This window comes from Synchytrium microbalum (genome assembly GCF_006535985.1).
Source record: "Synchytrium microbalum strain JEL517 chromosome Unknown SmJEL517_scf0069, whole genome shotgun sequence".
Classification (NCBI taxonomy): domain Eukaryota; kingdom Fungi; phylum Chytridiomycota; class Chytridiomycetes; order Synchytriales; family Synchytriaceae; genus Synchytrium; species Synchytrium microbalum.
The window spans coordinates 40640-65709 of record NW_022158418.1 but is presented as its reverse complement, the minus strand read 5'-3'; the positions used below and the strand labels follow the sequence as shown (position 1 = coordinate 65709).

Here is a 25070-nt window from a genome sequence, read left to right as displayed (position 1 = left end):
CCTCGAGGTTGTCGGCTTTGGTGAATAGTTGAGGCGCTTCGCTGAAAGACACATCGGAAGGCAGTGCATAACAATGCAATTTCAAGCTTCAATGATGTTATACTGGATATACCTTAGCTTTCTTTTTCCTTCCTCCAAAGCTTTCTTTCAACGGTTTTCGTAGTGCTTGCAGAGTTCAAGGTTTTAAACAAATCTAGCTTCAAACTACAATTAGATCGGTAGTAGACTGTCGTCGGGTTTGAAGATAGAGATCTAATTGCCGAGGTGCAAAATCAAATTGCCACTAAGTCTCGACCAGCTAAATGGTTTGTATCGTCGCTTCTCGTTCATGAAGAGCTATTTGCGGCAGGACAATCTACGGAGGCGGCGATTAAACACAACTTTCAAAGATTGTCAAGATAACACTGACACGCGATACAATCTGCAATTCCTCACACGTTCACAGAAACTATATATAAACTATTCATCACTACAATCAAGACAAAATGAAAACCACCAAGCCCTTCCATTCCCTCATTATAACGTGTCTGCAACACTATGAATATGATTCCACCTACAATAGATAGCAACCGCACTACTACAGCACCCCAGCAAGGCACTCAACCCATGCGGCAACACCGGATTCAATAAAGTCGCGTCAACGGCAAGAGGCAGATCTCCCAAATTGCTCATCAATCTCCAGAACCAATCAGCCCGTTGCACCAAATACATATGCAACTCCCGATTCAACATGGCTTGTTCTTCAGACACGTCCACCGTATTGCTTCCATGCTGACTATGAGTACTATGACTACGCCCATTAATATTATTACTATTATTGACTCGTTCCGGTGACGCAACACGATGATGTCTATGACTCGTATGTTCTCTAGCCAGCTGCAGCAATGTCCCCTGCTTTTGCACCATAGACACAGATCGCGACGATCTAGCCAGATTAATGGTATTCGACACTAGATCCAGTAGCAGATATGTAGTCCAACACGCACTAGCATATCGAGATAGCGTCCTCGTTGATTGTGTGGATGGCATGGCCATTGCGCCGTGACGAGCAAACCATCGGATGTGATCTAGTGGGTAGTATATAGCTAATACAATGGTTTGCCATGCTTCTAGACCGCGCAGCATTCGGTCGTCTCGTGATAGGTTTGATGGCGAGTCTGTTATTCCTGTTGATGAGGTTGTGTATAGTGGTTGTGACATGGTTGATGATGACATGCTGGCGGTCATGGACATGGATGACGAGAGACTTGATTGGCCACCGTTACTAGTCATACTCTCACCCATTACCACCGAGTTTTCTATATTCGGTTTATGATGGCTGCTGTTATTGTTGGTTGAGATGTTGCCATTCAGATTGTTATTATTATTACTGCTATTACTATTATGATGACGACTCCTCGTAGTATTCGGCCAATGTTGATAAGCACGGTCAGCAACCATCAACAGCCCAACAAGCCTCATGCCAGCTCTCGTATCATTCAACGCACTAGCCAGATTCAATGCCTTCCTAGCAGTGACACTGCTGAATCGCAAGTAGGACAAGTATGCTATTAAGCGTAGGATGTACTCGACTAGTCGGTAGACCTTATCGGCTGCACTGATGTGAGAAGCGAAAACTACCATTCGAGGCAGAAGTCGTTCATTGTATGATACTGGCGTTAGGTTCTTTAGTGACGAGTCCCTATGTAATAATTATGCGTTAGAAGCTGCATATTCCAGACCAAGCGAAAAAGAGGTAGACAAAGTCACAACGGATGGTTTGACGCTACAACACTTACTTCTTCTTGCCGCCTTGCAAATTGTCTTGTAACATTCTCAGCAATCTCGGGACAACGTTCTTTGGAATCATGATTCTTGAAAACACGTTACTACTGTCATTCGATGAGGAAGATACAGTAGTTCCATTGGACGAGGTGTGGTGACTCTTTTCCTTTGACGACTGTGATGATCCAGAAGCAGTTGACTGTATCACAGGTGGTAACGGGAACTCTGAATCCAGTAATAAATCAGATAGCTTCCTGCTAAACGTTATGCTTGATTCTTCAGGTAGTGGCGATCCATTCGTTGATGAAATGTTGTTGTTGTTAGTGTTAGCACCACTATAGTCGGGGGTCTGAGTCGATACAGTATCATCGTTGGTATCAGACTCGAAGCCTGTAGCTCCCACTCCACTATCCCTTCGAGCTCTTTTAAGCCTTGGAGACCTGTCTTGTTTTGCCATTTTGATGAGTGATACTGCTTGGGTCAATTAGCGAGAGCGAGTCCGGATGATCGTAGCTTGCTATAGCACCTAATTTACATATACGTCCGCCCGTGGACGTTCTTGTTCCTTCTGCACTAGCTGTTGTCAAGATGGGGAGGACGCAACTCTAGAGTCAATCACTCAATTCATGTTGTCGAATAACAACCAAATACTGGCTAAACAAGGGTAGAACCAAAGACGTCTCCTTTATAAATGGATTCGTGTTTTAAAATCGAGAAAATCTTTACAAATTACTACTGCATGTTTTTCTGTGTTGAGTTTTACAATACACCATAAGAGCCAAAAAAGCAAAGAGTCCTCATGCCATAGCTCTGTTTTTATAATAATGCTTCTCAGCCATGTGGAGGATGAGCAGCATCTCCATAGTTCAATACGGTACGTGATGAAAATCCTGCTGCAAAGGCTTCATCGGCATGCTTTTTGCCTCCTCGTCCAGCACCACGACCTCCTCCACCTCCTCTACCACTGACTCTTGGACCAAGACGACTGAGAATATTGCTATTTTTGTCATTGGCTTGACTTCCTTTACCGCCCTTGGATGGACCTAGTCTTCCTTGTATGCCAAGACGTTGAGCGACAGGTCGATTTGGAGGAGGATTATTCTATATCGTAGAGTGTCAGATATGCTGGCAAGCTGACTGCACAACACAGATTTCGTACCAGTTTACATTCGAGATATTGATCGTCAATGGCCAGTCCATTCCATTCTTGGACACATATATCGGCGTCTGAATAGTATAAATGATTGGTAAAGATGACGAACAAAACAAAGAGTAGCAATTATACCTTCATTGGAGGCAAAGGTAACGTCAGCAATTCCTTCAGATCGACCCGCGTTGTCGTAATGTAGCTTCAAGTCTACTACTTCACATCCAGGATTTTTGAATTGACATAGCTCTAGCAAATCCTGTTCTGATACCTATAGACAGTGAGTGTGTGTTGAGTAAAGAATGTAGCAATAAAGCAAACACAAACAGCAATTTAATAACAATCCAAGTACATACATTCCAGTGGATGTTTGTAACTTGCACACTGGGCCCCGGATATTCACCATAATCCGCCTTGTCATTGTTTCTCTTTCTCTGTTGTGGAGCCGGAGGCAAGTTGCCAGACACAATCATATCAAATCTCCTTCCTCCATGGCCCGTAGTAATAGACGTAGTAGCGGCGCCATCATCCATATCATTGTCGTCGCCATCACCCCCAGCAGCATTTGAGAATAAATCGTGTCTCCAATTTCCATCGACATTGCCAGCTGGAGTGTGTCTGTGATTGCTATTGTTGCCTCCTCGGCGAGGATATGGAGTCTTTCTGGATGTATGGAAGCGGCCATTGTCAATAGTCATCTTGCCACCACCTCCTCGCTTGAATCCATTATTATTGTCGTTCCTATTATTATAATTATTGTTGCTGCTGCCTCTGCCTCGGCCTCGGGAGCCTCCACGACCACGCCCAGACGGCTTCTTATTGCCAGCCATTATCTCGTCCAGTGACATGTCCAAGTCCATGCTGGCCATTGTTGCTATCTGCTTGTTTTGTATGTTCTTGATGTTTTGAAGTTTTATGAAAGTGGACGAAGCACGCTTTGCTTGACTCAACATTTCAAACCGTAATAACAGGACTGAAGGCTTCCATCTAATAAATTCACGTGCTGCCTTTGCTCACAAGCTTCGGGAATGGCTACATATTCACGTAAACCCAAACATTTGAACCCATCAGATTTCTCACATTTTGCTCGTGACGCTCTCGCTTCTGGGACTGCAATGGCCACTCTTTCAACATTTTTGAACGTGCTTGATGTGCTCAAAGTTAGAGTGCAGCTCCAGAATGGTCCACTTGCAAGCTGGTATGTCGTGAATCGTTTGTCTCACGTTTGCGCAGTATGTCGAAACAACCCCTTGATATGCGTTCATACTTCATTTTACTACTACGTTCAAGTACTACAATGACGCAGTCACGTCAATGTCACTTCCTGGTGGCCTATAACACGAAACCAACCAAAATAGGGAATACAAGAGCATGACACAAGCCTTCCAAAAAGTCTTTGCCGAAGAAGGAATACGTGGACTTTGGATGCCAGGTCTCTGGGCAACGATATGGCGAGAGCTCATCTACTCGGGCCTACGCTTTTCCTTGTACAAACCAATCCGAACCACCGTTGGATCACAGCTACACATTCCAAACCCAGAGGGGTCTCTCCTTTGTAAATCAATTGCTGGAATATGCTCTGGCGTTATCGGGTCAATGGTAGCCAATCCTACAGACGTGCTTAAAATCAAGTCACAGTCTGAAGCTGGGAGTGTGGTCAATGGAGTCTACACGACTGGTCATGCAAAGGGTATTTGCAGGTCATAAACGATCTTTTTTAGTTTCACCAATTTATATTGGATGTTTAGGACGGGTTCCCAAATATTTTACAATGGCACAGGCCATCAGGACTATATTACGAGACGAAGGAATACGGGGATTTTATCGCGGAGTGCAGGCTACTGCCTTACGCGCTATTATGGTATCTGGAGGACAATTGGTTCCATACGACCATACGAAATACCTGCTCAAGAAACATGGGGTTATGAAGGAAGGACTTCCGTTACATGTTGCTGGTTCAATTGTCGCCGGTCTCACAGCAAGTGAGTTGAGAATATCGGTCGTATTTGGTCTAGGGTCGGGACTTACATTCCACTTTGAATCACACCTCAGCGACAATGGCGGCACCTCCAGATATTGTAAGTGGTGCATAGCTTGAAAGCATCTCCTTTTTTGGCTTGTGAGCGAAGTGTCCCCACTACAAACTTTTCCAACATAGATCAAAACGAGACTCTTATCACAAAGCCAGCATGGATCGGCATCTTCTCAGCTCCCACGATTCAAGGGAATTTCTGATTGTCTGGTACATGTAAGCCTTGCAGCTTTGAGTTTTGAAACTGAATGGTGTTGGATAGTGTTGGTAGAATTCGTGAGCAAGTTGCTAAGTGTCCTTTTTTGGCATTCGCAGATTGTCAGAAAGGAGGGAGTGTCTACGTTATTTCGAGGGTAACATGCTTCATCTGTTGTTGTCTGTGGAATTGTGGATAGATACATGCCTTGACTCAAGGGTATTGTTTTTTGTTCGAATTAGGTGGTTACCTTCCTACCTCCGTCTAGCACCACACTACCTCCTAAGCCTTCCACTCTACGAACAGCTACGACTATTAATGGGTCTGGATGGCTTCTAAAAATGCGCTTCAAGTACATTGTTTTGGTGACAACTATGGCAACTTTTATTTCGTTTCATTTTGACAAACCTAACTACTACTTATATTTGCTATACAAGAATATGCTAATATACATTACAATCCCTTTTGATATGACGTATTGCTATCATGGCCTATGCTTTGACAGACTGATTATGACCGTACGCTCCCACATACTTTGATGCCTCTGCACCTTCAAGACGATATAACATCAGTAGGATCTTCAAACACCCGTCCATCATCTTTCCCAGACTCTGAAGCTTCTGACGGAGGTACAATATCACCATACTCTTCTCCTTCCTTGTGGTTTGGTAAATCACATGTTGATGACTCAATGTTGTCTGATGTTGTCGTTGGTGGTATCATAGGGATATCTGTAGTTGATTGTTGAAGTGGTGTATATGGAGTTGATGCGATTGCTGGTTCTGATGATATGGGATGGTCTATGGTCATGGTGTTTATGTTCATGCTGAGGGTTTTGATGACGATCGGTCGTAGCACTTGGAGTATTTTTCGTTCAGCTTCTGTAGCGTTGTGGGACATGAGGACGCTGGCGGTCTTCCACATGTCTGTGTGCTCTTCTGCTTTAAGTGCGAAATGCTCTTCTTAGCTGTTTTGAGGGCTGTCCGCGTTTGTGGTGGAGGAAATCACGAGGAGAGCAAGAACATTACGTCACAAGCTTCAGCGGGCCAGAAAATATGTGCCTCAGATGATGGCAATATTGGAAATCGGGTGTCTGTATGTACATCGAGACGCGTGAACTTTAGAGATAACTTGGGAACGTTTCATTACAAGAGCAAGTTCATTTCTTCTAACGTTTGCTAAAGTCAAAATTCCGATCTATATGGTGCTTCAAGGACTACGATACTAATAATATAGCAAACATCAACTTCCTACAAGTATAAATAAATGATTTCGAGAACATGAGAACCCAACAAACCAGTGGTTCATCAAAACCTAACTAGAAGAGCACAATCTGTATCTTCTCATACAGTGACTCTATCCTATTTTAAGAGAACTTGTTAGTGTCCAGTTTCAAGTATAATTCAAATACACAATCACCCAAAAACAAGCTCTCAAATTCCTGACAGGGAAGAACGCAATAACTAAGGAAAAGTCACTGTGCTTCGTCACCCAATTCGGGCTTTCCATACAAAAGGACTAATTTTGCACTTCATTACTCCACTCATCGAGGCATTTGACCTTTCAAGAGAGACGCGGTGATTAGATTTTACGGAAAGAGCAGCTGCCAAAAGATCCCAGATTGATGGGAGATGTACAAATCTCATCATTCCGTCTTTTGCGCAAAGCCTATTTTGTGCTCTTCCATTATTCAAAACAAGGTCAATTTGCAGTTCGAAAACGACCGCTCGAGTCCACCTCGTCCCAAAATGAGTGTATTGCAAAGAACGTTTGTTTGGCACCCTCCCCTGACAGGCTGTAGACAGTGAGTGATTCTTGATACTTATTGTGCGCATAGAGCCTCCCTCACAGCTCATCCAACTTTTTTCCACATTTCGAAGTTGGTGTCTTTGAATGGCCGCAGATCCAGATTACCAAAAAAGTAGGATGGAAGGGGTGCTCTTTCTATGCGATGCATGCATTATAAATACTGAAGAATCATGTGGTAGCTGCTAGGAATCTAGTTGAGGCAAGAAGATTGACGGTATGGAAAAAATCTGTTTGCTTCGAATAACTCTTGCCGAGTAGTTCCTGACTCAGGAGCACAGGTCATACCTGATGATTCTAGAGAATTTCTAGCAAACTGCTGCTGATCTCTGTCGTTGCTCAACTTGGGACCTTCCGGAAGGAGTGCTGGCATGGATGATGATTTCGAAAGCAAAAATGAAGCAACCCACACAGCACGAAAAAGCGTGGCGAAAAGCTTCTCAAGATTCCAAGCATGAAACGCTCCATACAGCTTTATGCGAGTCTTAACCCGTCGGTATCTTGTATATATGAAGCAACCACACCACACAACAAAAAAACACCAACAAAGAATCTTACTATGATCGAAATTGAGACCTATTATTTGTATTTGCTAAATACAATCACTATATAATTCAAAGCACATATAAAGATATAAAACGCTCCACAACGCGAAATCACTCCTGCCGTTGCTCTTGCGATCCTCCACCACCACTACCATTACTCACAGGGGCTTCACTCCGTGTCGTAGCCTTCATCCTATTTATAGAAAAGGCTTCCAATATCTTTGGATCACCTGGCATCCGTTTCTCACTTCCTACAAGCGACAAGAAAGCTGTATGATCAAATTTAGTTGATAATGGTGCCATAGACACTCGTGACATTGCTGATGGTGCCATAGACATTCGTGACATTGCTGATGGTGCTATAGACATTCGTGATCGTAACCCAGCGGGTTGGGATGTAACGGGTTCAAGTGTGACGGGCTCAAGTGGTTGTTCGACAATGGTTGACATACGAGTCAAGGCGGTCGCCACTTTTCGTCGTTTCTTTGCTTGTGGTTTGTCGCTTCCTTCTGCTGGTGCCTTTTTTCCTTCTTCTGCTGCTTCATCTGCTGCTCTAGTTGATGTACCGGATTCAGCAGCAGGTGGTATTGGTGGACGATCTTCGTTGAGATTCTTGGCATTATTATTCTTTGTTACCTTTCTCTGTCGTGGTTTAGCTGGTGCCTTCCTTTTAGGAGGTGCTGGTGGTGGTACATCGATGATTATAATGTCGGGATCAACTTCCACTACGTCGTCGGATTCTGCTCCTTGTTGACGAGTACGCTTCTTCTTATTATTGTTATGACTGGTCGAATTTGCAGAATCTTCGACGTCTCCATAAGCACCGTCCTCTTCAGATAACTCTATACTGACTGATGATCGACGATCCTTCCTCGTTCGTTTCTTACTGGCATCGGCGACGGCGGGAGGCTCAACAACTACTGGTTCAGGTTCATCTACGACCGGCACTGCTTTTAGTTTACGCCCTTTCGGCTTTAGTTTAATAAATTGACCCTATTTATGATGAAAATAGAAGTGTTAAAAGAGTTGATTTGGAAAGCAGGCAAAAGAGAGGGCGATGTACAGCGATCAAGTTCCGAGAACCATTACCTGTAATTCAACAATCTCAGCCTCTAGTTTCTCTTTCAGCGTCGTCCAAACCTGCTCCTTTACCTGCCATGCAGCCTCCTCCTGTTCTATTTCAGCCATAAAATGTTGATCGGCAGTCTCAGACAGAGCCAATTGTTCACGAACTGCATTCAATTCATCTTGAAGAGCTTGACGCTCTGCTCCCAGTTTAGCCAATTGCTCTTCTGATCCAGAAGTCGATGATGATGAAGCCTTGTTTCGTTTCGATTTGGCGGGTTTGTCTGCAGCAGATATGAGCGCAGCCTTTTCGATATTCCAAGCAGCTTCTTTAGCAGTCCAGAATGCATCCCTGGCAAATACTGCTTCTTGAATCTGCTTGCGAGCATCCTGAAGTTCCTTCTGTAAACCTCTCGTTTCGACCGTCTTCTCATTCTGCAACTCTTCTAGTTGAGTTTTCGTATGAGCAATTTCCTTTTGCAGTTTCTTACGTTCTCCATCCCACCTACTATCCTTATCCTTCTCATCATTCTTCTCATTCTGTAACTCTTCTAGTTGTGTTTTCGAATCAGCAAGTTCCTTTTGCAGTTTCTTACGTTCTGCATTCCACCTACTATCCTTATCCTTCTCATCATTCTTCTCATTCTGCAACTCTTCTAGCTGAGTCTTCAGAGCAGCAAGCTCTTTAGCCAGTCTCTTACGTTCTGCAATCCAACTAGTCTCCTTCTCAAGCCATTCTTCATCATTGGTATTACTATTACTACTAGAAGCGGCCAATTGTCTTCGGAAACGAGCTCGTTCAGTCTTCCATTCTTCTTCTCTGAGGAGCCATTCTTCATTAAGATTCGATGCAGCAGATAGCTCGCCTTTCAATCTTACTCGTTCGGCAGCCCATGTTTCTTGTTTCACTAGCCAATCTTCTTGCTGTTCGGTGCGAGTTTGAATAAGCGCTTTCTGGAGTTGAGTCTTTTCGGTAGCCCAGGTCTCCTGTTTATTATTCCATTCGGCTTCCAGTGCCTTCATCTTTTTCTGATATGCGGCAGCTTCGGTTTTCAAGACATATTCAGCTTCTAGCTTAGCGCGGATCTTGGCAAGTTCAGCTTCGTCTTGCTTCTTCTCTGCGTCCAAACGAGCCTAGTGTTGTTAAAAATTGAGTGGAAAAAAACTCATGTACAACAGCTACAACTCTCGATGACTTACCATACGAGCTTCATATTCCGCCTGCTTGGCTTCATATTCTCGCTTAAGTTGAGTGCTGGATGCATCCAACGTTTGATAATCTTCAGCCCCTCGTTTACAAACCGACTCTAACTTGATCACCCTTTCGTTGGATGTATCAAGTTTTTTGATACACTTGTTATAGTCGGCTTCTAGTTTACTTTTCGATGACTCAAGTGTTTCGTGTAGAGCTGATAAGGCAGTAAGTGCTTCGACACTCTGTTGGTGCCGAGTTGAGAGAGCCATATACGATTCAACACTCTTTTGATGTTTCACTTCAAGTTCTTCGTATTTGGCTTTGGTTTCATTCGAACTTGCTGCCAGGGAATTGTACTTGGGTTCAAGTTTTTCATAGTTGGCTTTGAGTTCATTCGAAGTGGCCATCAATGAATTGTATTTCAGGGTCAATCCAGAGTACTCTTCCTAAATGGTGAAAGAAGATTAGCCAAGCAGCTAGGGTGTTTTTCCGCAATACTAAATGCGCCTTTTTCATACCCTCAGTTCAGTCAGAGACAAATTTGAGGACTCATAATCACGTTGTAGTCGCTCACGAGTCTCTTCAGCAAATGCTGTTGGGAAGGTGAAAAAAATCAGACAACATAGCGACTGGAAACACACAGAAGGTCCAACCGTACCTAGCCGCGCATCCTTCAACGATAGCGACACTTTCATATCAGAGACTACTAGATTCTGCTCAGCAACTTTCTTGGCCGCTGCGTGCCGTTCTTTATTCAACTGGCTCTCATATTGAAGACGTTCTTGCTCATGCTAGAAATCAAACGTGAGTCCACAAATCAACAAACTGTTACTCTCTTAAATTACCGTCTCTGTCAATTCTTCGATTGCTTTTTCAGAAGCTGACACTTGAGAAGACAGCGCTTCTGCACTAGACTGTCTTTCAGATTCCAATTGCAGGGTAGCTTGCTCAAAGTTTGATACATGTTTGGCAAGGTCAGTTCTCAGCTTTTGCTCAACAATCTTTGCTGATTCCTACACGGGTTTGAAAATATGTCAGCAAAGACAAAATAATCCGACCACGCCTAAGGAGTTGGAAATAATCATACCAACTGCTTCTCCAAATCATTACGCTGTCCTTTTAGTATTCCCAATCTCTTATCAACAAATATCTTGGATGTGGGATTTCTCACTGTTCTGAGCAATTTCAAAAGTTGAGTCGAAGCCTGTACTTCTTCAGGAAGTGTCTCGGCAGCCTGTATGTGTTTATGTGTTGGTACGTTGCCATTGCGCATCGGTATGTCGCATTTTTTCGCTTACGTCAAGATGAAGAAGGAAAAACCCTCGACCACAACCTCGAAGAAACTCTAAAGCGAACAAAAATTGAGCTCAAAATCCTAAATGGTCAACATTGGATGATACTCACCTTTAGCAAGGTGAACAAGAGGGTGATCACCATTCATATCTACAATGCCTGGTCGGAGCAAACACGCTAAAATAAGGGGATTGCCAATTTAGATTCTGTCCACAAGAGCAGACCTTATTCCGCGACCCTTACATATGAATTCCATTGTCTTTGGTATCCTAGTAGCTGGAGGTTTGGGTGTTTCACGATTATAAAAAGCGGGCGAACGTAAATCAAACTAGGAAATCATAAAATCGTGGTCAGATGTAGTAAATCATCGTCTGCAACTTTTTTATGCGTGCGTACCCAAAATAGCTCTCCCACAGTACCATCAGCCCTTTCAACACGAACAACACAAGCATTAGGCAATGCAGAGCCTTCAAGAACAGGCTGCGCTATATCATCCACACTAGCAGGTTTCATCAATGATGAGAAATCTTGTAGACTTGATATTGGCACCTTCTTGTCGTTCAACAAGTTAATTGTGCTGGAGTCTGTGAGAGCCAACCATCTGTAATGAGAAGTAGTTAGCAGAGGACAGGACTGATTCAATAGGGTCTTACGCGTAAGACATAGCAGTCACGTCATGGATCAACTCTAGCTTTGTCTTCAAGAGGGTGATTGTGTTTGCGAGACTTGTTGATGGAGTATAACGAAACTTTTTCCTATTTGTTTGAGTTGTATCTTAGCAAATGTAGGTCAAGAAAGTGTATTCAATAGGGCGTACCCTTGACTAGCGACGAATATTCCTATTCGGTGCCCTATAATTGAGAAGTATCAGCTAAAGCCCTTACACGAAAAGACTTCTATCATTCAAAGTTCCGACCTTGTATAACATCATCTATAAGTGCATCGAGTCCAATAATCGCTTCAATCTCCTTCTCGTCGTCCGAGCACGAACCAGAAAAAGCAGTCTGATGTGAACCTGAATGTTGATTTCAGAAGAGATCAGCAAGACATTACAACAGATCCGAGTCAGTTCTACACGGATTCACCTGCTTGTATAATGACTTGATGAGTATCTTCCTTGTATGAGACTCGTCCCGTACTGGAATGTAAATGAATGAGAGGCGTGAACTGTTGAAACATTTTGTGACTGGTTTGTGGCGAGGGTAGCGAGGTAGTGGGCCTTGATTTTATTTCAAAGTCGGGTTGGCTGTGACTGGGAGCCTCTTATGAGTGTAGCAGCGTGGGCATCTCGTTACAGACCGAAAATCTTGCCAAGTGTAGGCAATTAAGGACGTTTCGGTCAACTTCTTGCAAAGAGAGAGATTCGAGGCATGAATATACGTGATTGTGAAATGGAATTACAATTGTTCCACGTCTGTAAGCAACTGTTCCGACGAGATTCAATCCAAACACAGACACATGGCAATCTTGAACTATGCTCTATTTGTGACATTAAAACCGTGCCCTTCAATTTAATTTACTCTATACTATTGATCTTTACAAAAAACGATGTTTGTACTATTATATTTACCGTCCAATGCTCAACCATCAAGCCTCTGGCACCAGAAACCCCACAAGACACTTATCCATCAACATATCTATATTCACCCACGGATGCACCTTATTGAACAATGCAGTCGACTCAATGCCACCACCTCGCAACAGCTGCTTGACACCCCCCGGATGAAAGTCCACATATGGCGTAGCATTAAACACTTTACCCCTCACACAAATCCATAAATCATCCCGTGTGGCATGTCGCGACAATTCCGACATTGGTATCTTCAATAAAGCTGGCGTATCTATACCGCGTAAATTACTGCCACCCGATTTCAGTTTGGCCCAGTCTAATGGCGAGTGTCCTGGTGTCAGGTTGACTTTCTTGCGGCCTGGAAGTGCCATGGCGGTGTTATTATCACGTTGATTTGAGGCTGGAGCAGCACGTTGGTTGCTATTTGGTGCTGGGAATGATGTTTGATCGTCATCGTCCTCATCGTCGTTGATGTCGTCGTTTAGATTTATAGGAGGAGCAATATGAGCTTGACGGCCAATATGAGCTTCATCTGGAGATAAGAGTTTATTCGGTTGCCTTGGCGCTGGAGGGCCCATTACTTGTTTGAGTTTCGCCGTTGATTCGACTGGAGCTTCAGTGGGGTTTGGTGCTTGTTTGGACGAGGGTGATGAAGAGATTGAAGACTTTTCTATACTCGCTGATGCGGCGGTATCAATATTACTGTCAGTCATGGCTTCTATATAGTCGGGTGTTGAGTGGCAGCGTAAGAGTTTGGAATATACTACAACGCGAACAAGAGGTACAGGATCAACCGATTTTTTCAAATTCACGAAACCAGTTTATTTATTACACCAAATCATATAGATCCAGCTCCATGTCTTCATCGCGCACTTGAGTGCCAGTTGTTTGATCTTGGAAGATCCATTGACGGTCCAATTCAAATCCATCGAAATCAGGTAATCGAACGTTCAATTTGCTGATTTTTGCGACGGTTTATTCAAGAGGTTCTGCCAAGTTTGTAACTCACTGTCGTTGACAAACGCAGATTCAACTTCCAAAGCTTGCAACCTTTTACAGGATAGATAAACAGCCTAATATAGACAACGGCAGACAATCTAATATAAAAAGCGACACGACAAAGACGACAGCTCAACACAGCCATTTGAGATTTTGGCCATCTTACGATAAAACCGTGATGATTGTGATGCAAGACGATCTTTGGGCGAAGGGGTTGGATTCTCAGGGGTTCCGCGTCTATCACGTCATTATAGTCTGTATGGCCAACACTAATACAGATACCTTGCCATCCAAACTACTTATATTGGCGTTGTTGTATGTCTTATGTACATCGTAAAAATCAACTTGCGAAATGTTTATTATTTTTCTCTTCATTCATCATCTCCTTCACCACCTTCACCTTCTTCCTCATCGGTATCCTCCTCCTCTTCGTCGTCGTCACCCCACGGAATTGGATTATCAAGATTACCTCCTGCCATACCACCCAACGCCTGTTGTTGATGATCAGCTTGCATATGGGCGAGTAGTTGCTGCAACTCATTATGTGCGTGTAATTGATTCTGGATTTCCAATTCTCGTTGCATGTTGAGACGGTTCATTCTTCTTCGTTTGGCAGGTCTTTCTTGGCTTTCTGCTTGTTGAGCTTCGACTGATTCTTGTAATGTGACTAGTTCTTCCGGTATTTCGCCATCGTTTTTGGCGGCTTGTAATTCTCGTTGGATGAGGGTTTCGAGGAGTTCGTTGGCTTTTTGAACGCATGCTGTGACATGGCGTGCCCTCCAGCGTGATGGAAGCACCTGTTGGCTATAATTCATGATACTTAGGTTAATATTGAACATTCCAGAAGAACGACCTTTGTTCTTATATCTATTCCCCTTTTGAACATACCTCTGTTCGCGTAGAAAGGTGTGGAATTCACCGATAGCCTTGATGTTCTGTAAGCGAATATCCTTCTGGCTGTTGTGATAATTCTTCCATGCATCATGTAGTATCTAAGCGCGATTGTGCGATGATTCAATATCGATAAGATACTCTTTTTGCCAACATTTACCTTGCCGAGCTCAACATTCAGGTCTCGAGTAACATCTGGCCGATTCAAGAATTCCTCTGAATGGATAAAAGTAGCAAATTCTTGTATCTAAAACCACACAAAAAAAATCGTTCAGCTTGCATCCGAATGTCAATCAACTTGAAAGTTTGAAAGTTGATAATACCTGATCTGGCCCACTAGCCTTATCAAACGCAGCCAACTTCAACAACTCTGGCAATTCCTCAACATTACAATCAGCTTTAAGCAACGCCCCCACAACTTCACTAGCCCGACTACCTCCCTCACTCCTCAATTCAATCAGCCTTTCCAAAGCCAGAACCGGGAGAGACGCATTCTTCATCAATTCCGCGGCATCAGCATTCTTCATGTACGTTTCACACGATGCCAGATACTGTGGCAAGTCATTCGAAGAGGCAAAGTCGTATTCTCCAAACCTAAAAAGACCCAATCCATGTCAGCCCTGTCTCCAGTACCAGAACTACATCGTATTCGTGTCTCACCAGTTGGTATCATCAATAGTGCTTTGTATAGTCAATATCGGGTCAATCGAAGCATTCAGGTCATCTATGAGCAGTTTACGGGCTGCTCGTACCAGACCCTTGAGTTTGGGCACGGGCAGAGCTTGCAGTTCGAGATCAAAGCAATATAGATATTTCAGACATGATTCGACATTGTCGACATAGTCGTCGACGCTTTCATTCTCGCCCAAGTCGTCTTCTCTTGGAGACAAGTCCACTTCCCTAGATGTCGACTCTCTAAAGCCGTGAGATAATAGTCCTTGGAAGTATTGTGATCGAGATTGTAGGACTTCCGATTGCTAGAAAATTGTAAAGATGTATGTCAGAAGGAAGACAAGGTATGCAGGAGTGGTTGCGTTTACCAGCCAGATGCGCTTTTCAGGCGTCAAGGAGACGGCAAAGTCCGAGAGTGGCTTATTATCCCAGAGCTTTCGCACAATGCTCTGTGGATCAAACGCTAGTGCCATGCTCAACTCCAAGATTTGGTGTTTTTGATTTTGGTTAACTTTTGATGATTTCAGTCGGTGGAAGGGGATAAACCTATATATGCTTACAGACTATGATGCAAGTATCGGATAAGATGCTCGCTAGTCCTCTCGTAGAGTTGTTTCGGCTGATTTGGCTGGGTTGTTAAACAGGTGTTTGTTTGAAGACCTGCAAGAAACAGCCGTTCCGTGGGGCAGGATGGAATGCCAATTCGGTTGGTCCAAAAGTCCCGGAATACTCCTAGAGTTCGATGCTTCCTCGGCTTGAGTTTCCAAGAATGCACTTCGTGACCGCAAGAAAGGCGAAACTCAGCATTCAAACGTTCCCAACCAGGATCAATTGACCTTGCACGATATATTTAAACATGATTTGAGAAATGAACTTATAAACCCACAATGACTGTGACAAACATAAAAAAAGGACACCCAACTACTCTCAGACTACTACTACTTAAACGCGCTGAACATTCACCCTAACCAGATTACCATTCGCATCCCGATACACCAGATTCATTTTCCCCCGTCCATTAGCGCCAGTTGTCATACTCTTCGATTTAGCAGCACCCCGTGCAGCGAATCTCGACGTTTTGCTTACAGGCACTGCCCGTGGCTCCTGATATACAAAGTTGGCTGGTCGTGCACTAGCTGCTATCACAGGCGGCACTACAGTCATCGATACACTACGAGCTGGAACCAGCGGTACATTTCCATCTGCGTCAACCTCAGACGAACTAGACGACGACGATCCTCCAGACTCGGCAGACGAGTATACCGGACTACCAACAGCCCATATCGTCGCTTGTGGTTGCTGTACTTGGTATTGTTGCTGCTGCTGATTATAGATATATGTGGTTTGTTGTTGCGGGATGGTGATGGGTGCTGGTTTGCTGCTCACTTGTGAACCATAGCCTGAATCAATACGCTTTCCACGTTGCTGCATGTTGTTTCTGGATACGGGGATTGGTGGTGATTGCATGGTGGGTACGCTACGTGATGTCCGTGGTCCAAGACTTTGGCGATTATTGTATGTGGCGGATGTGTTGCTGGTACTTATAACCGATTGACGGCTATATTGTTCTTGTTGTTGATACTGATATTGTTGTTGTTGCTGCTGCTGAGGGGGTAGTGGCCATGCCTGAGGCTAAAAGAAATCATAGCTTGTGAGCCGATATTTGGACGAGAGGCAAAAAAGCGAATGACGCGGGTAACGGACACTCACTGGTGAGATTCCAGTATTAGCTGAAACGCTGGGAATGAATTGTTGCTGTAACTGCGGCATCTTTCGTGGCGGTGATCGTCCCCCAGCACTCAACATCACCGGCGGCACATGTGGATTATTACTAACCATTACAGGTTTCAACGAATTAACGGGCATTGTTGTTGCCGTAGGAGATGCTACCAGCGCAGCCGACGGTATTACAAGATCCGAAATCATACTATCTGGTCTTATAGGTCTACTATGTGGTGACGCAATCAACGAGGCAGTCCGCATAGGGTAGAGTTCCGGTTCGTCAACTGACATTGCAACTACCGGCGTTGGTTCTGTGGTTGACATATCGGGGGTGGATTTTGAGCGAGTCATTGCTGCTGCTCTGTCGACGTCGACAGCGGTGGTGGTATTGCTACTGGGTACAGTTATAGGCACGGATTTTCGTGCGTCATTGTTTGGGCTGGCAGCAGCAGAAGGTGGTCGTTTACGTGGTAGAGATCCCTTTTCACCGATAGATGCTCGGCCTGTTGATGCTACTACGGGTGCAGGTGTCGCGGCAGCAGATGACACGACACTTTGTGAATTACTACCACCATTACTATTATTTCCAGCCAAGGTGGGACTCACACTCATCATTTCTGACGACTTTTTCGATGGAGCAAACGAATCAACTGATGCCCGTGTCCCAACAGGAGTACTTGGCCCCTCTGGTAACCCTTTAGCAACCCTCACAGAAGCCTCCGCTTCTCTCCGTTCATCACGACGCCTCTCCAGCCTCTCTCCTCGTACCGCATTATTCCAATTCAGCAATTCACCGCGACGTGCCATTGAGCACTTAGCTTCCAGCGTATCGAGCACAGCGGATCGCCATTCGACGGGCAGCAAATCGGTATCCACTGTCTCTATTTCTGCGGTCGCTAGATAGAGGAGACCCCAATGAGGTTCAGAGTATACGCGATAGTCGGTTTGGAATGAGTCGACGGACGATAAGGAGCCTGTTGATGCCGGGCGTCTTATCGGACTCATGGCTGACGCTCTCGGATCTTTGGGTTTCGAGTTCCCTCTTGGTCCACCTTCGCGACCTCGAATACCGACAAAGCCTTCAGCGAGTGCTACCTGGCGAGTAGGTAAATCCACATCATAGCAAAAGGCCTATATGGCGAGATTTAGAACTTGCACAAAACAAATGGCAAAAAACCATGCAAAGATCACACAAAAGCGAGAAATATAACACAAGTCATCGCTTACCCCTGCCAGTATCGTAGCCCACGAACAAGCCGTAATCATATCAGGGAACCGCAACTGCAGTATCCTAGGTGGTGCCGGATCACCAGCAGCGCGGTAAGCCGGCGCAGGACGTAAATCCAACGCCTTCAAATCTCCACTCATAGCCCCTCCACGTCTCGTACTAGCCATCCTAGCCAACCGCTCTTTAGTCTTGAGCTCTGGAGCTTCAAGCGATGACATGGCACCCCGTCCCAAGATTTCTCCTTCGATACACATTACGACTGCTTGGTTGGCCACTTTTTGTATATGGATATGTGGAACTATATATGTTTGGATGGCGTCCATGAGAGCTACTACAGGTTCGAATCTGGCCATTGCGTCCATCTTGTTTAGGTGGAGTTCGAGTCGGGGTGTTGATGTTGCGTCTGCTAGTACTAGGCCGTAGAATGGTCTCCATGGGCCTCGAGGGCCTACTCTGGCATGGAATTGACCGTGGTGGCGGACATTACGGGGTACATTGTCGGCGTTGAATGGGCATAGACGGTGGGTATACCATAATTGAAAATATGGTGGCTCCTTTAATAGAGATAGGGTATAAACTAGAAAACAATTTTTTGCGTTAGCCGCATCAGCGTTTATTCAGCCAAACCAGCCTGACTCACATTCTGATATATTGGCCAATTCAAACCGACATAGCTTGACTGCATTTACCCAAGCATCTCTCGCATACGTTGAAGCACATGCCATTCGCAGCGAGGGTTCTTCGACAGCTTCGAATGTCATGAATTGGACATAGGGCGCCGGTGGAGCTATCCCAGGGTTCTTTACTCGAGATCGTGGTGGCATAGGAGGATCGGCCTCAGCATTCAGTAGCGTTAGATATTGTGGTCTCTGATCCGCCGTCTTGATCTGAACAGATACGGGTGTTGAATGTGAGTGAAGTCGTCCTCTTTTTCTTTTTCGTCCAAACACCATGTAAGCTTCCAGCGGTTGATTCCAGCTGAAATCACTTCAAATTCAACCATTGATAAGCAAAACATCAAATAATATATGCCTTGCTAATACCTGTTCTACTATGGCACCTTTAGGTCTAGTTTCCAATTTGACCAAATCTGTAATGTTATCAGCAATATTTGATTTAGTAGCAGGGTTGAGCCAAGGAGCCTTCCAAATACGTAATTCACAGCCCCATAGCTCCATCCAGCATCTAACCCACACGTATTCCTTCCTGCCTGGTGGTGCATTCATTGTTGGCATATAGACTTGGGAATAGCCTACTTTATATCTCTTGCTAGCGTGGGCATCGAGCAGCGAAGAGAGCCAGCGCGCATCTACTTCGGCTTCTGTGGGCATGGTGGGCCGTCCTTGCTTTCAAGTTTGGCGTTGTTGTAATGTATTTTGTAGTAAAAATCGAGCTGATTCCAAACGGTGTTCCTCAGCCAGGTGGGTTCCAAATCAGTGACAGAGCTAGGGGCGATTAGCAGCAAATATCAAGTAATAGAGAGCCGTAGAATATGGGTGCGATAGTTTTGTAGGGTTTGTGGAGGGTTTTTTTTGGTGCCACCGTGCAATCTACGCATTTATGAAAAAGCTGATGACAGCAGTTCTAGGAGCTAACCGCGTTCGTTTCGTGCGATTACTGAATGCAATTAGATGTTGATTTGAGCCTGTAGCCTGTTCTTTAGTCGAAACAACTCGACGTGCAATGCGACGATGCAGTGTTTATTGGTAGTGGTGAGGTCACATCAACTAATATGCAACAAACTATCAGTTTAATAGCATGAACTGAGTCATCTACATCGCATTAACATATGTACTCGTGAGATCTACGTTGCCAGTGTGCAAATCAATGATGCTTTGGTGGGAAAGTGTCAACCATGGTGTTGTCTCAGGTTACAAACAGAGCTTCAAAGCGAGCAACTTCTTGATACAACGGAGATCGTGAGCTTCGATTTGATCCATCTAGCAGGATGTAGAATGAAGAGAAACACCGCCAATAGTTTGGGTGCTTCGCTTCGCAGCGACATGTCATCATCACTGTTATGCGTGAAAACCATTGAAGCATATTAGAAGGAATCGATTGAGAACCTGTGCATGAATAAGTATGGCAGCTGGATTTGCAACATCTAGCATATGCTGCATCGATCATTCGATTGGTTTGTTCAAAACCGTAACAGTGTCGATGAGATTCGCGTATAGTCCCTACCAGTAGATGGTAGCCTTGCATTATTGCGATACACGCCTACTTTGCGCCTGCTTTGGACTGTATCGAGCGTATCGAAGGTGTTCTTGCCTGTGGTTCCAAATCACGACCTCGATCCGGATCATCATTCTTGTGTACACAAAAAATTCTTTCTCTTTAGACGACGTCGTTGAAGTCACAGATACAGTAATGGAGACGGCGGTAATCGGTATCTGCTCTAATGGATCCGACTCGCTCAAGCTACTCTCGGTCCCAATCATCCAAGAAACGCTTGGTAAGTAGCCACTTGCAAAAAACCCATCCCATCGTTCTGAGTTGGACCTCTTGATTCAAATCGAGTAGACACTAACAATCCATTCATAGAACTCAATTCTAGAGAATCACTAGTCATTCAAGGAGCTTTACATGATATATTGCACACTCTTAGTACATACTCTCACATTGATGTCTCGTTTCTCTCGGATGATGATACCCCTGTCTTCTCGTATATAACTTGTGAATTAAAGACTCTGGAACAAGTACGTACACTTTGAATACCTGTCTCCGCCTTCCCTTTGTTGATTGTGCTTGGAGAATCCACGATCGCCAAGCATCTGTAACCATCGCACACCATCTTCATCATCATCTTACAATCATCATATCATAGAAACCATGTGCAAATCCATACCTAGAATCAGACGATTCCCACCATCTTGAAGTGGTCATTCGAGCTACTCAGGAGCACGAACATACCGACGAGTTGCCTGTGTACTATAATCAAACAACACTACCATCTGGAACCGAAGCAATCATCAACTTTGGCCCATTGCTGAGCTTGGAGGATCTATACACTGTCTTGTCCCTCCGCAAGATGAGAAAGGGCCGTCACGATTTAAGGGCATCTATCGTGTTGCTCAAATCTATATGTGGTCGGCCTAGAACTCCATCGTCGGCTTCAGTATCGTCTGGAAGATCATCGCCACCAGCATCTCCACTAAGCTTTAGGAGCGGATCGACTAGCTCATAATGTGGCCAAGTATTAAAAACACAAAAGGGTGTGTTGTCATTAGACGTCTTAGTAAAGTGAAGATGTGGGACAATTTGATTAGAATTTACACTTCTAAAAACCAAAAAATGTAGTACACTAGTTTTCAAAATAGAATTTGATTGAATTGAAATGGCTAAAGACTATCATACTTTTGCGTTTTTGTCTCTCTCACGACGATTGTGGCTGCTAGTAGTGTTGATGTCAATGTTAGTATGAATCGGCATCTTCTTGCTCCAGAAACGTTCGTTGCGTCGATGGACAGTAAACCCTGTGTAACTACAAGATTGCAAATCCCAAATCGTCATCTGAAGCAATCACGACAATGGACGGCCACCTTATGGATCTTACCGCGTATGAGCTTGCCGAGCTCATCCACTCCCGAAAAATCACGCCGCTTGATGCAGTCAAGGCTGCACTGGGACGCATCAACGAGCGAAATCCAAACATTAATGCATTCGTACATGTTTGCACTGAACGTGCCCTAAAAGAGGCGGAATATTGGACTGAAAAGCAAGCTAAAGGCGATGTTCTCCCTATCTGGTGCGGTGTTCCCATTGGCGTCAAAGATCTGGAAGATGTGAAAGGGCTTGTCACTTCGTTTGGGTACGATTAGTTTCACATAAGGATCAGTCAGCCATATTGCTAACCTGTTTGACGCTTTAGTGTCAAACCATTTGCCAACAATATTGCTGCAGAGGACTCTGTGCAAGTTGCCAGACTTCGTAGAGCTGGTGCATTGTCGTTGGAAAGACGAATGCGCCGCCGTTTGGATCTGTAGCTTATACAAAGAACCTGTAAATCATCAGTCTGTTGCTTCAAGACATTTTGCACATGCTGATTTTGTATTTCCAAACAGGCTTTTTGGAACAACTCGAAATCCATGGAATCCGATCTACACGCCGGGTGGTTCATCTGGTGGTAGTTGCGCTGCTGTTGCAGCTCGCATCGTACCTGTGTGTACAGCAGCTGATGGTGGTGGAAGTATCAGAATACCAGCGTCATTTAGTGGGGTGTTTGGAATCAAACCAACCTTTGGAAGGATACCCGAAACTGAAGACGCCCTTTTCGGCATGCAAAAGTTTCTAGATTGTGGACACTTTGGGCCTGTGTGTCGTTCCGTGTATGACGCTGCTACATACTTAGATATAACCGCTGGATGTAAATACACGCCTCCTTGCAAATCAGACGCTTGTTCTCACAATCACGTTCCTTAGATCATCCCAATGACGCCAAATCACTGCCACCACCAAACATATCGTATCGAACAAGCTTAAAGACCCCCATGCCTAAACGATTACGAATTGCTTATTCCCCAACGTTGGGTATGACTCCTGCTGTACAAACGGATATTGAAACCGCTATGAAACAAGCATGTAAAGTGATTGAATCGCTGGGACATCAAATCCAGTATCCGGAAACTGAGTTTCCAGATGTTTCCGTGGCATGGGGTGAGCCAGAATATCAAAATTCCCAAGCATAAATGACACTCAGCTGTTTTTTGCGTGGCCATAGGTCTTGGAATGGGAGCTCAACTTGTTGCAACCGTTGGCTCAGCTCTCGAAGGCAAAGAGTCTGAACTCGAAAGAGGAATGGTATCATCTTGGAAATTCCTCAAATCCCTGCCATTGCAACATATGGCAAGTATTCGTCGTCAGTGGAAGGAACTGAATGAGACCATTCGAAGGGATCTTTTTCCAGCTGAAGAGGATTCAGATAAAGGATATGATTTGTGTGAGTAGCAGTTTAACAATTTGAAAGATCCAATTTGACCGTTTCGTATCCCTTGTTTTTCGCCTAGTGTTAACACCTGCTATGCCGTGTGATCCATTCACCGCTGAAGGAATCGAACCGAAAGAGATTAATGGCGTTGAATGTACAGGTGCTGGTGCACTGTATGGACCTATGATGGCATTCAAGTATGTGTACTTTCATTTGGGATGTGTAACTGGATCAATGTGATCATATCTGAATCCTAAAACCATCGGTATCTGTATAGTTGGAGTGGACTTCCTGCAGCTGTAGTCAGAGCAGGGTTATCAGATAAAGGTCTTCCTATTGGATTACAGATTGTTGGACCAAAGTTCCGAGATGAAGTCGTGTTGGCACTGGCTTATCAGGTATATATCCTGAATCGTCTTCGTTAAGTACTTAATAAGCAAATCACCCCGTGCTCACATTTTTGGCAACGTCGAATAGTATGAACAAGCAACCAAATGTTATGACTCGTGGCCTTCTGTAAAGCAAATGTCTGAACCAGTCAAGCGACAAACACGACTATAATATTTCCTTCTAATGTGATATTCTGATATATAATTTCAATACAATGCCATTTTACAAGCCTGTCCCACCTATCCCAGATATTTTTGCCGAATACTCCCAAAGCTGAAAAAGGAACGAATAGTTAGACCTCAAACGCCGACGTCACATACTGCATTTTTTTTAGCTCTTCCAAACAAATCCGCGCAACACACCTTATCTTTGGCTTCAGGATGCTCAGCAGCCCACTTAATCATCTTGAGCTTTTCCAGCTTGGCGCTTAAAAGCAGTGGCGAATTTGCCGCCGAGAACTCTGACCTTGTCAGCACAACAATAGCCGTATCCCCAAACTCCTCAATCGTCTTGCCGGGAGGCAACAGCAACCATGTCAACCCATTGATGATATAACTAGTAACACCTTTTATCTTTGAATTGTTTAGCAGATCCGTGATTACCCAACCCGGTTGCATATGAATAAATGACACTTGTGGAGCTCGTTGCGCTAGTGCTTCTGTCAGGAGATCTACAGTTAAGGGGAGGCAGCTAGACATTGAGAGGCGTCCTGATTTTTTGGATTCAATGTCGTCATAGTCCATCTTTTGGCCCTTGAATGCTGGTAGGAAAGTATACAGGACTCGGCTTCCTTCCTTCAGTTTCAGCAGAGGGAGAAGTAAATTCGTGGCTGTTAGGTAAAAGAGAAGAATAAGCTCCTTTCCTATGTGGTCTTCAAATCCACATATTTCTCACCAGCGAATCTAGAAAGATACATGAGCGCAAAGTTGTATTCCACTCCCTCTGCTGTCTCAACCACTTTGCCTCCAGGGAAAGCCATGACGCCCGCAGTATGTACAAAGTAGTCCAAGCCATCCTATTTGTTAGCTCGTTAGTTTACAACCAATTAAAACGACGAGCAATCATGACGGTTACCTTATTTGCTTCAGCATACTGAGCTGCAAACTCTTTCAGCTCCTTCATACTCGTCGCATCGACTTTGGCAAATGCAAATTTGGCTTTTGCATTGCTGGGGCTCAACGCAGTCAGCCTAGTGACCGCTTGTTGACCAAGTTCAGCATTTCGTCCAACAATTGTCACTGAGGCACCCAATCGAGCCAAAGATAGAGCGACTCCAAGACCAATTCCTAGCGTTTGAATTCGATTAAATCGAAGGCTTGTTATACACAATTATTACAACCACGCGTGAAAGTGTCAAACGATTGGATTTCTCGCATTGATGTAAAAAGTTGAAAAACGATGCTTGTCCAAGATCCAAACGGAGGCGAGAAGATCCTCGCCGCAAAGCTTGAAACTGAATAAAATGGTTACCTTGAGTGCCACCTAACGAACGGTGAAGGATCAGAAACAAAGATCGTCACAAAACATGGACATCATCCACATACCAATAATGACGGCAGACTTCCCAACCATCGACACTCCTTCAATCTCGCGGCGATGCTGCTCTACTTCCTTTTTGGTGCTCATTG

General features: G+C 44.4%; 5 protein-coding genes across 5 annotated transcripts; 1 reads left to right on the top strand and 4 right to left on the bottom strand.

The window, feature by feature from the left end:
• Window positions 1–516: 516 nt before the first annotated feature.
• On the bottom strand, window positions 517–2221 carry SmJEL517_g05983 (uncharacterized protein; the record flags this gene model as incomplete). The annotated part of the gene is made up of 2 exons (XM_031171909.1): window positions 517–1681; window positions 1779–2221. The coding sequence occupies 2 exons, from the start codon at window positions 2219–2221 to the stop codon at window positions 517–519; spliced, it is 1608 nt and encodes a 535-aa protein (XP_031022118.1).
• Window positions 2222–2595: 374 nt separating this feature from the next.
• Window positions 2596–3780, bottom strand: SmJEL517_g05982 (uncharacterized protein; the record flags this gene model as incomplete). Its single annotated transcript, XM_031171908.1, has 4 exons — window positions 2596–2865; window positions 2924–2991; window positions 3050–3182; window positions 3268–3780. The coding sequence occupies 4 exons, from the start codon at window positions 3778–3780 to the stop codon at window positions 2596–2598; spliced, it is 984 nt and encodes a 327-aa protein (XP_031022119.1).
• Window positions 3781–4282: 502 nt separating this feature from the next.
• SmJEL517_g05981 (uncharacterized protein) lies at window positions 4283–5478 on the top strand (the record flags this gene model as incomplete). Its single annotated transcript, XM_031171907.1, has 6 exons — window positions 4283–4601; window positions 4660–4893; window positions 4964–4989; window positions 5070–5159; window positions 5259–5296; window positions 5382–5478. The coding sequence occupies 6 exons, from the start codon at window positions 4283–4285 to the stop codon at window positions 5476–5478; spliced, it is 804 nt and encodes a 267-aa protein (XP_031022116.1).
• Window positions 5479–12630: 7152 nt separating this feature from the next.
• SmJEL517_g05980 (uncharacterized protein) lies at window positions 12631–13326 on the bottom strand (the record flags this gene model as incomplete). The annotated part of the gene is made up of 1 exon (XM_031171906.1): window positions 12631–13326. One exon carries the CDS (start codon window positions 13324–13326, stop codon window positions 12631–12633), a length of 696 nt encoding a protein of 231 aa, XP_031022117.1.
• A 10338-nt stretch (window positions 13327–23664) lies between these two features.
• SmJEL517_g05979 (uncharacterized protein) lies at window positions 23665–25068 on the bottom strand (the record flags this gene model as incomplete). Its single annotated transcript, XM_031171905.1, has 6 exons — window positions 23665–23715; window positions 23805–24271; window positions 24337–24457; window positions 24517–24728; window positions 24913–24924; window positions 24987–25068. The coding sequence occupies 6 exons, from the start codon at window positions 25066–25068 to the stop codon at window positions 23665–23667; spliced, it is 945 nt and encodes a 314-aa protein (XP_031022130.1).
• Window positions 25069–25070: the final 2 nt, after the last annotated feature.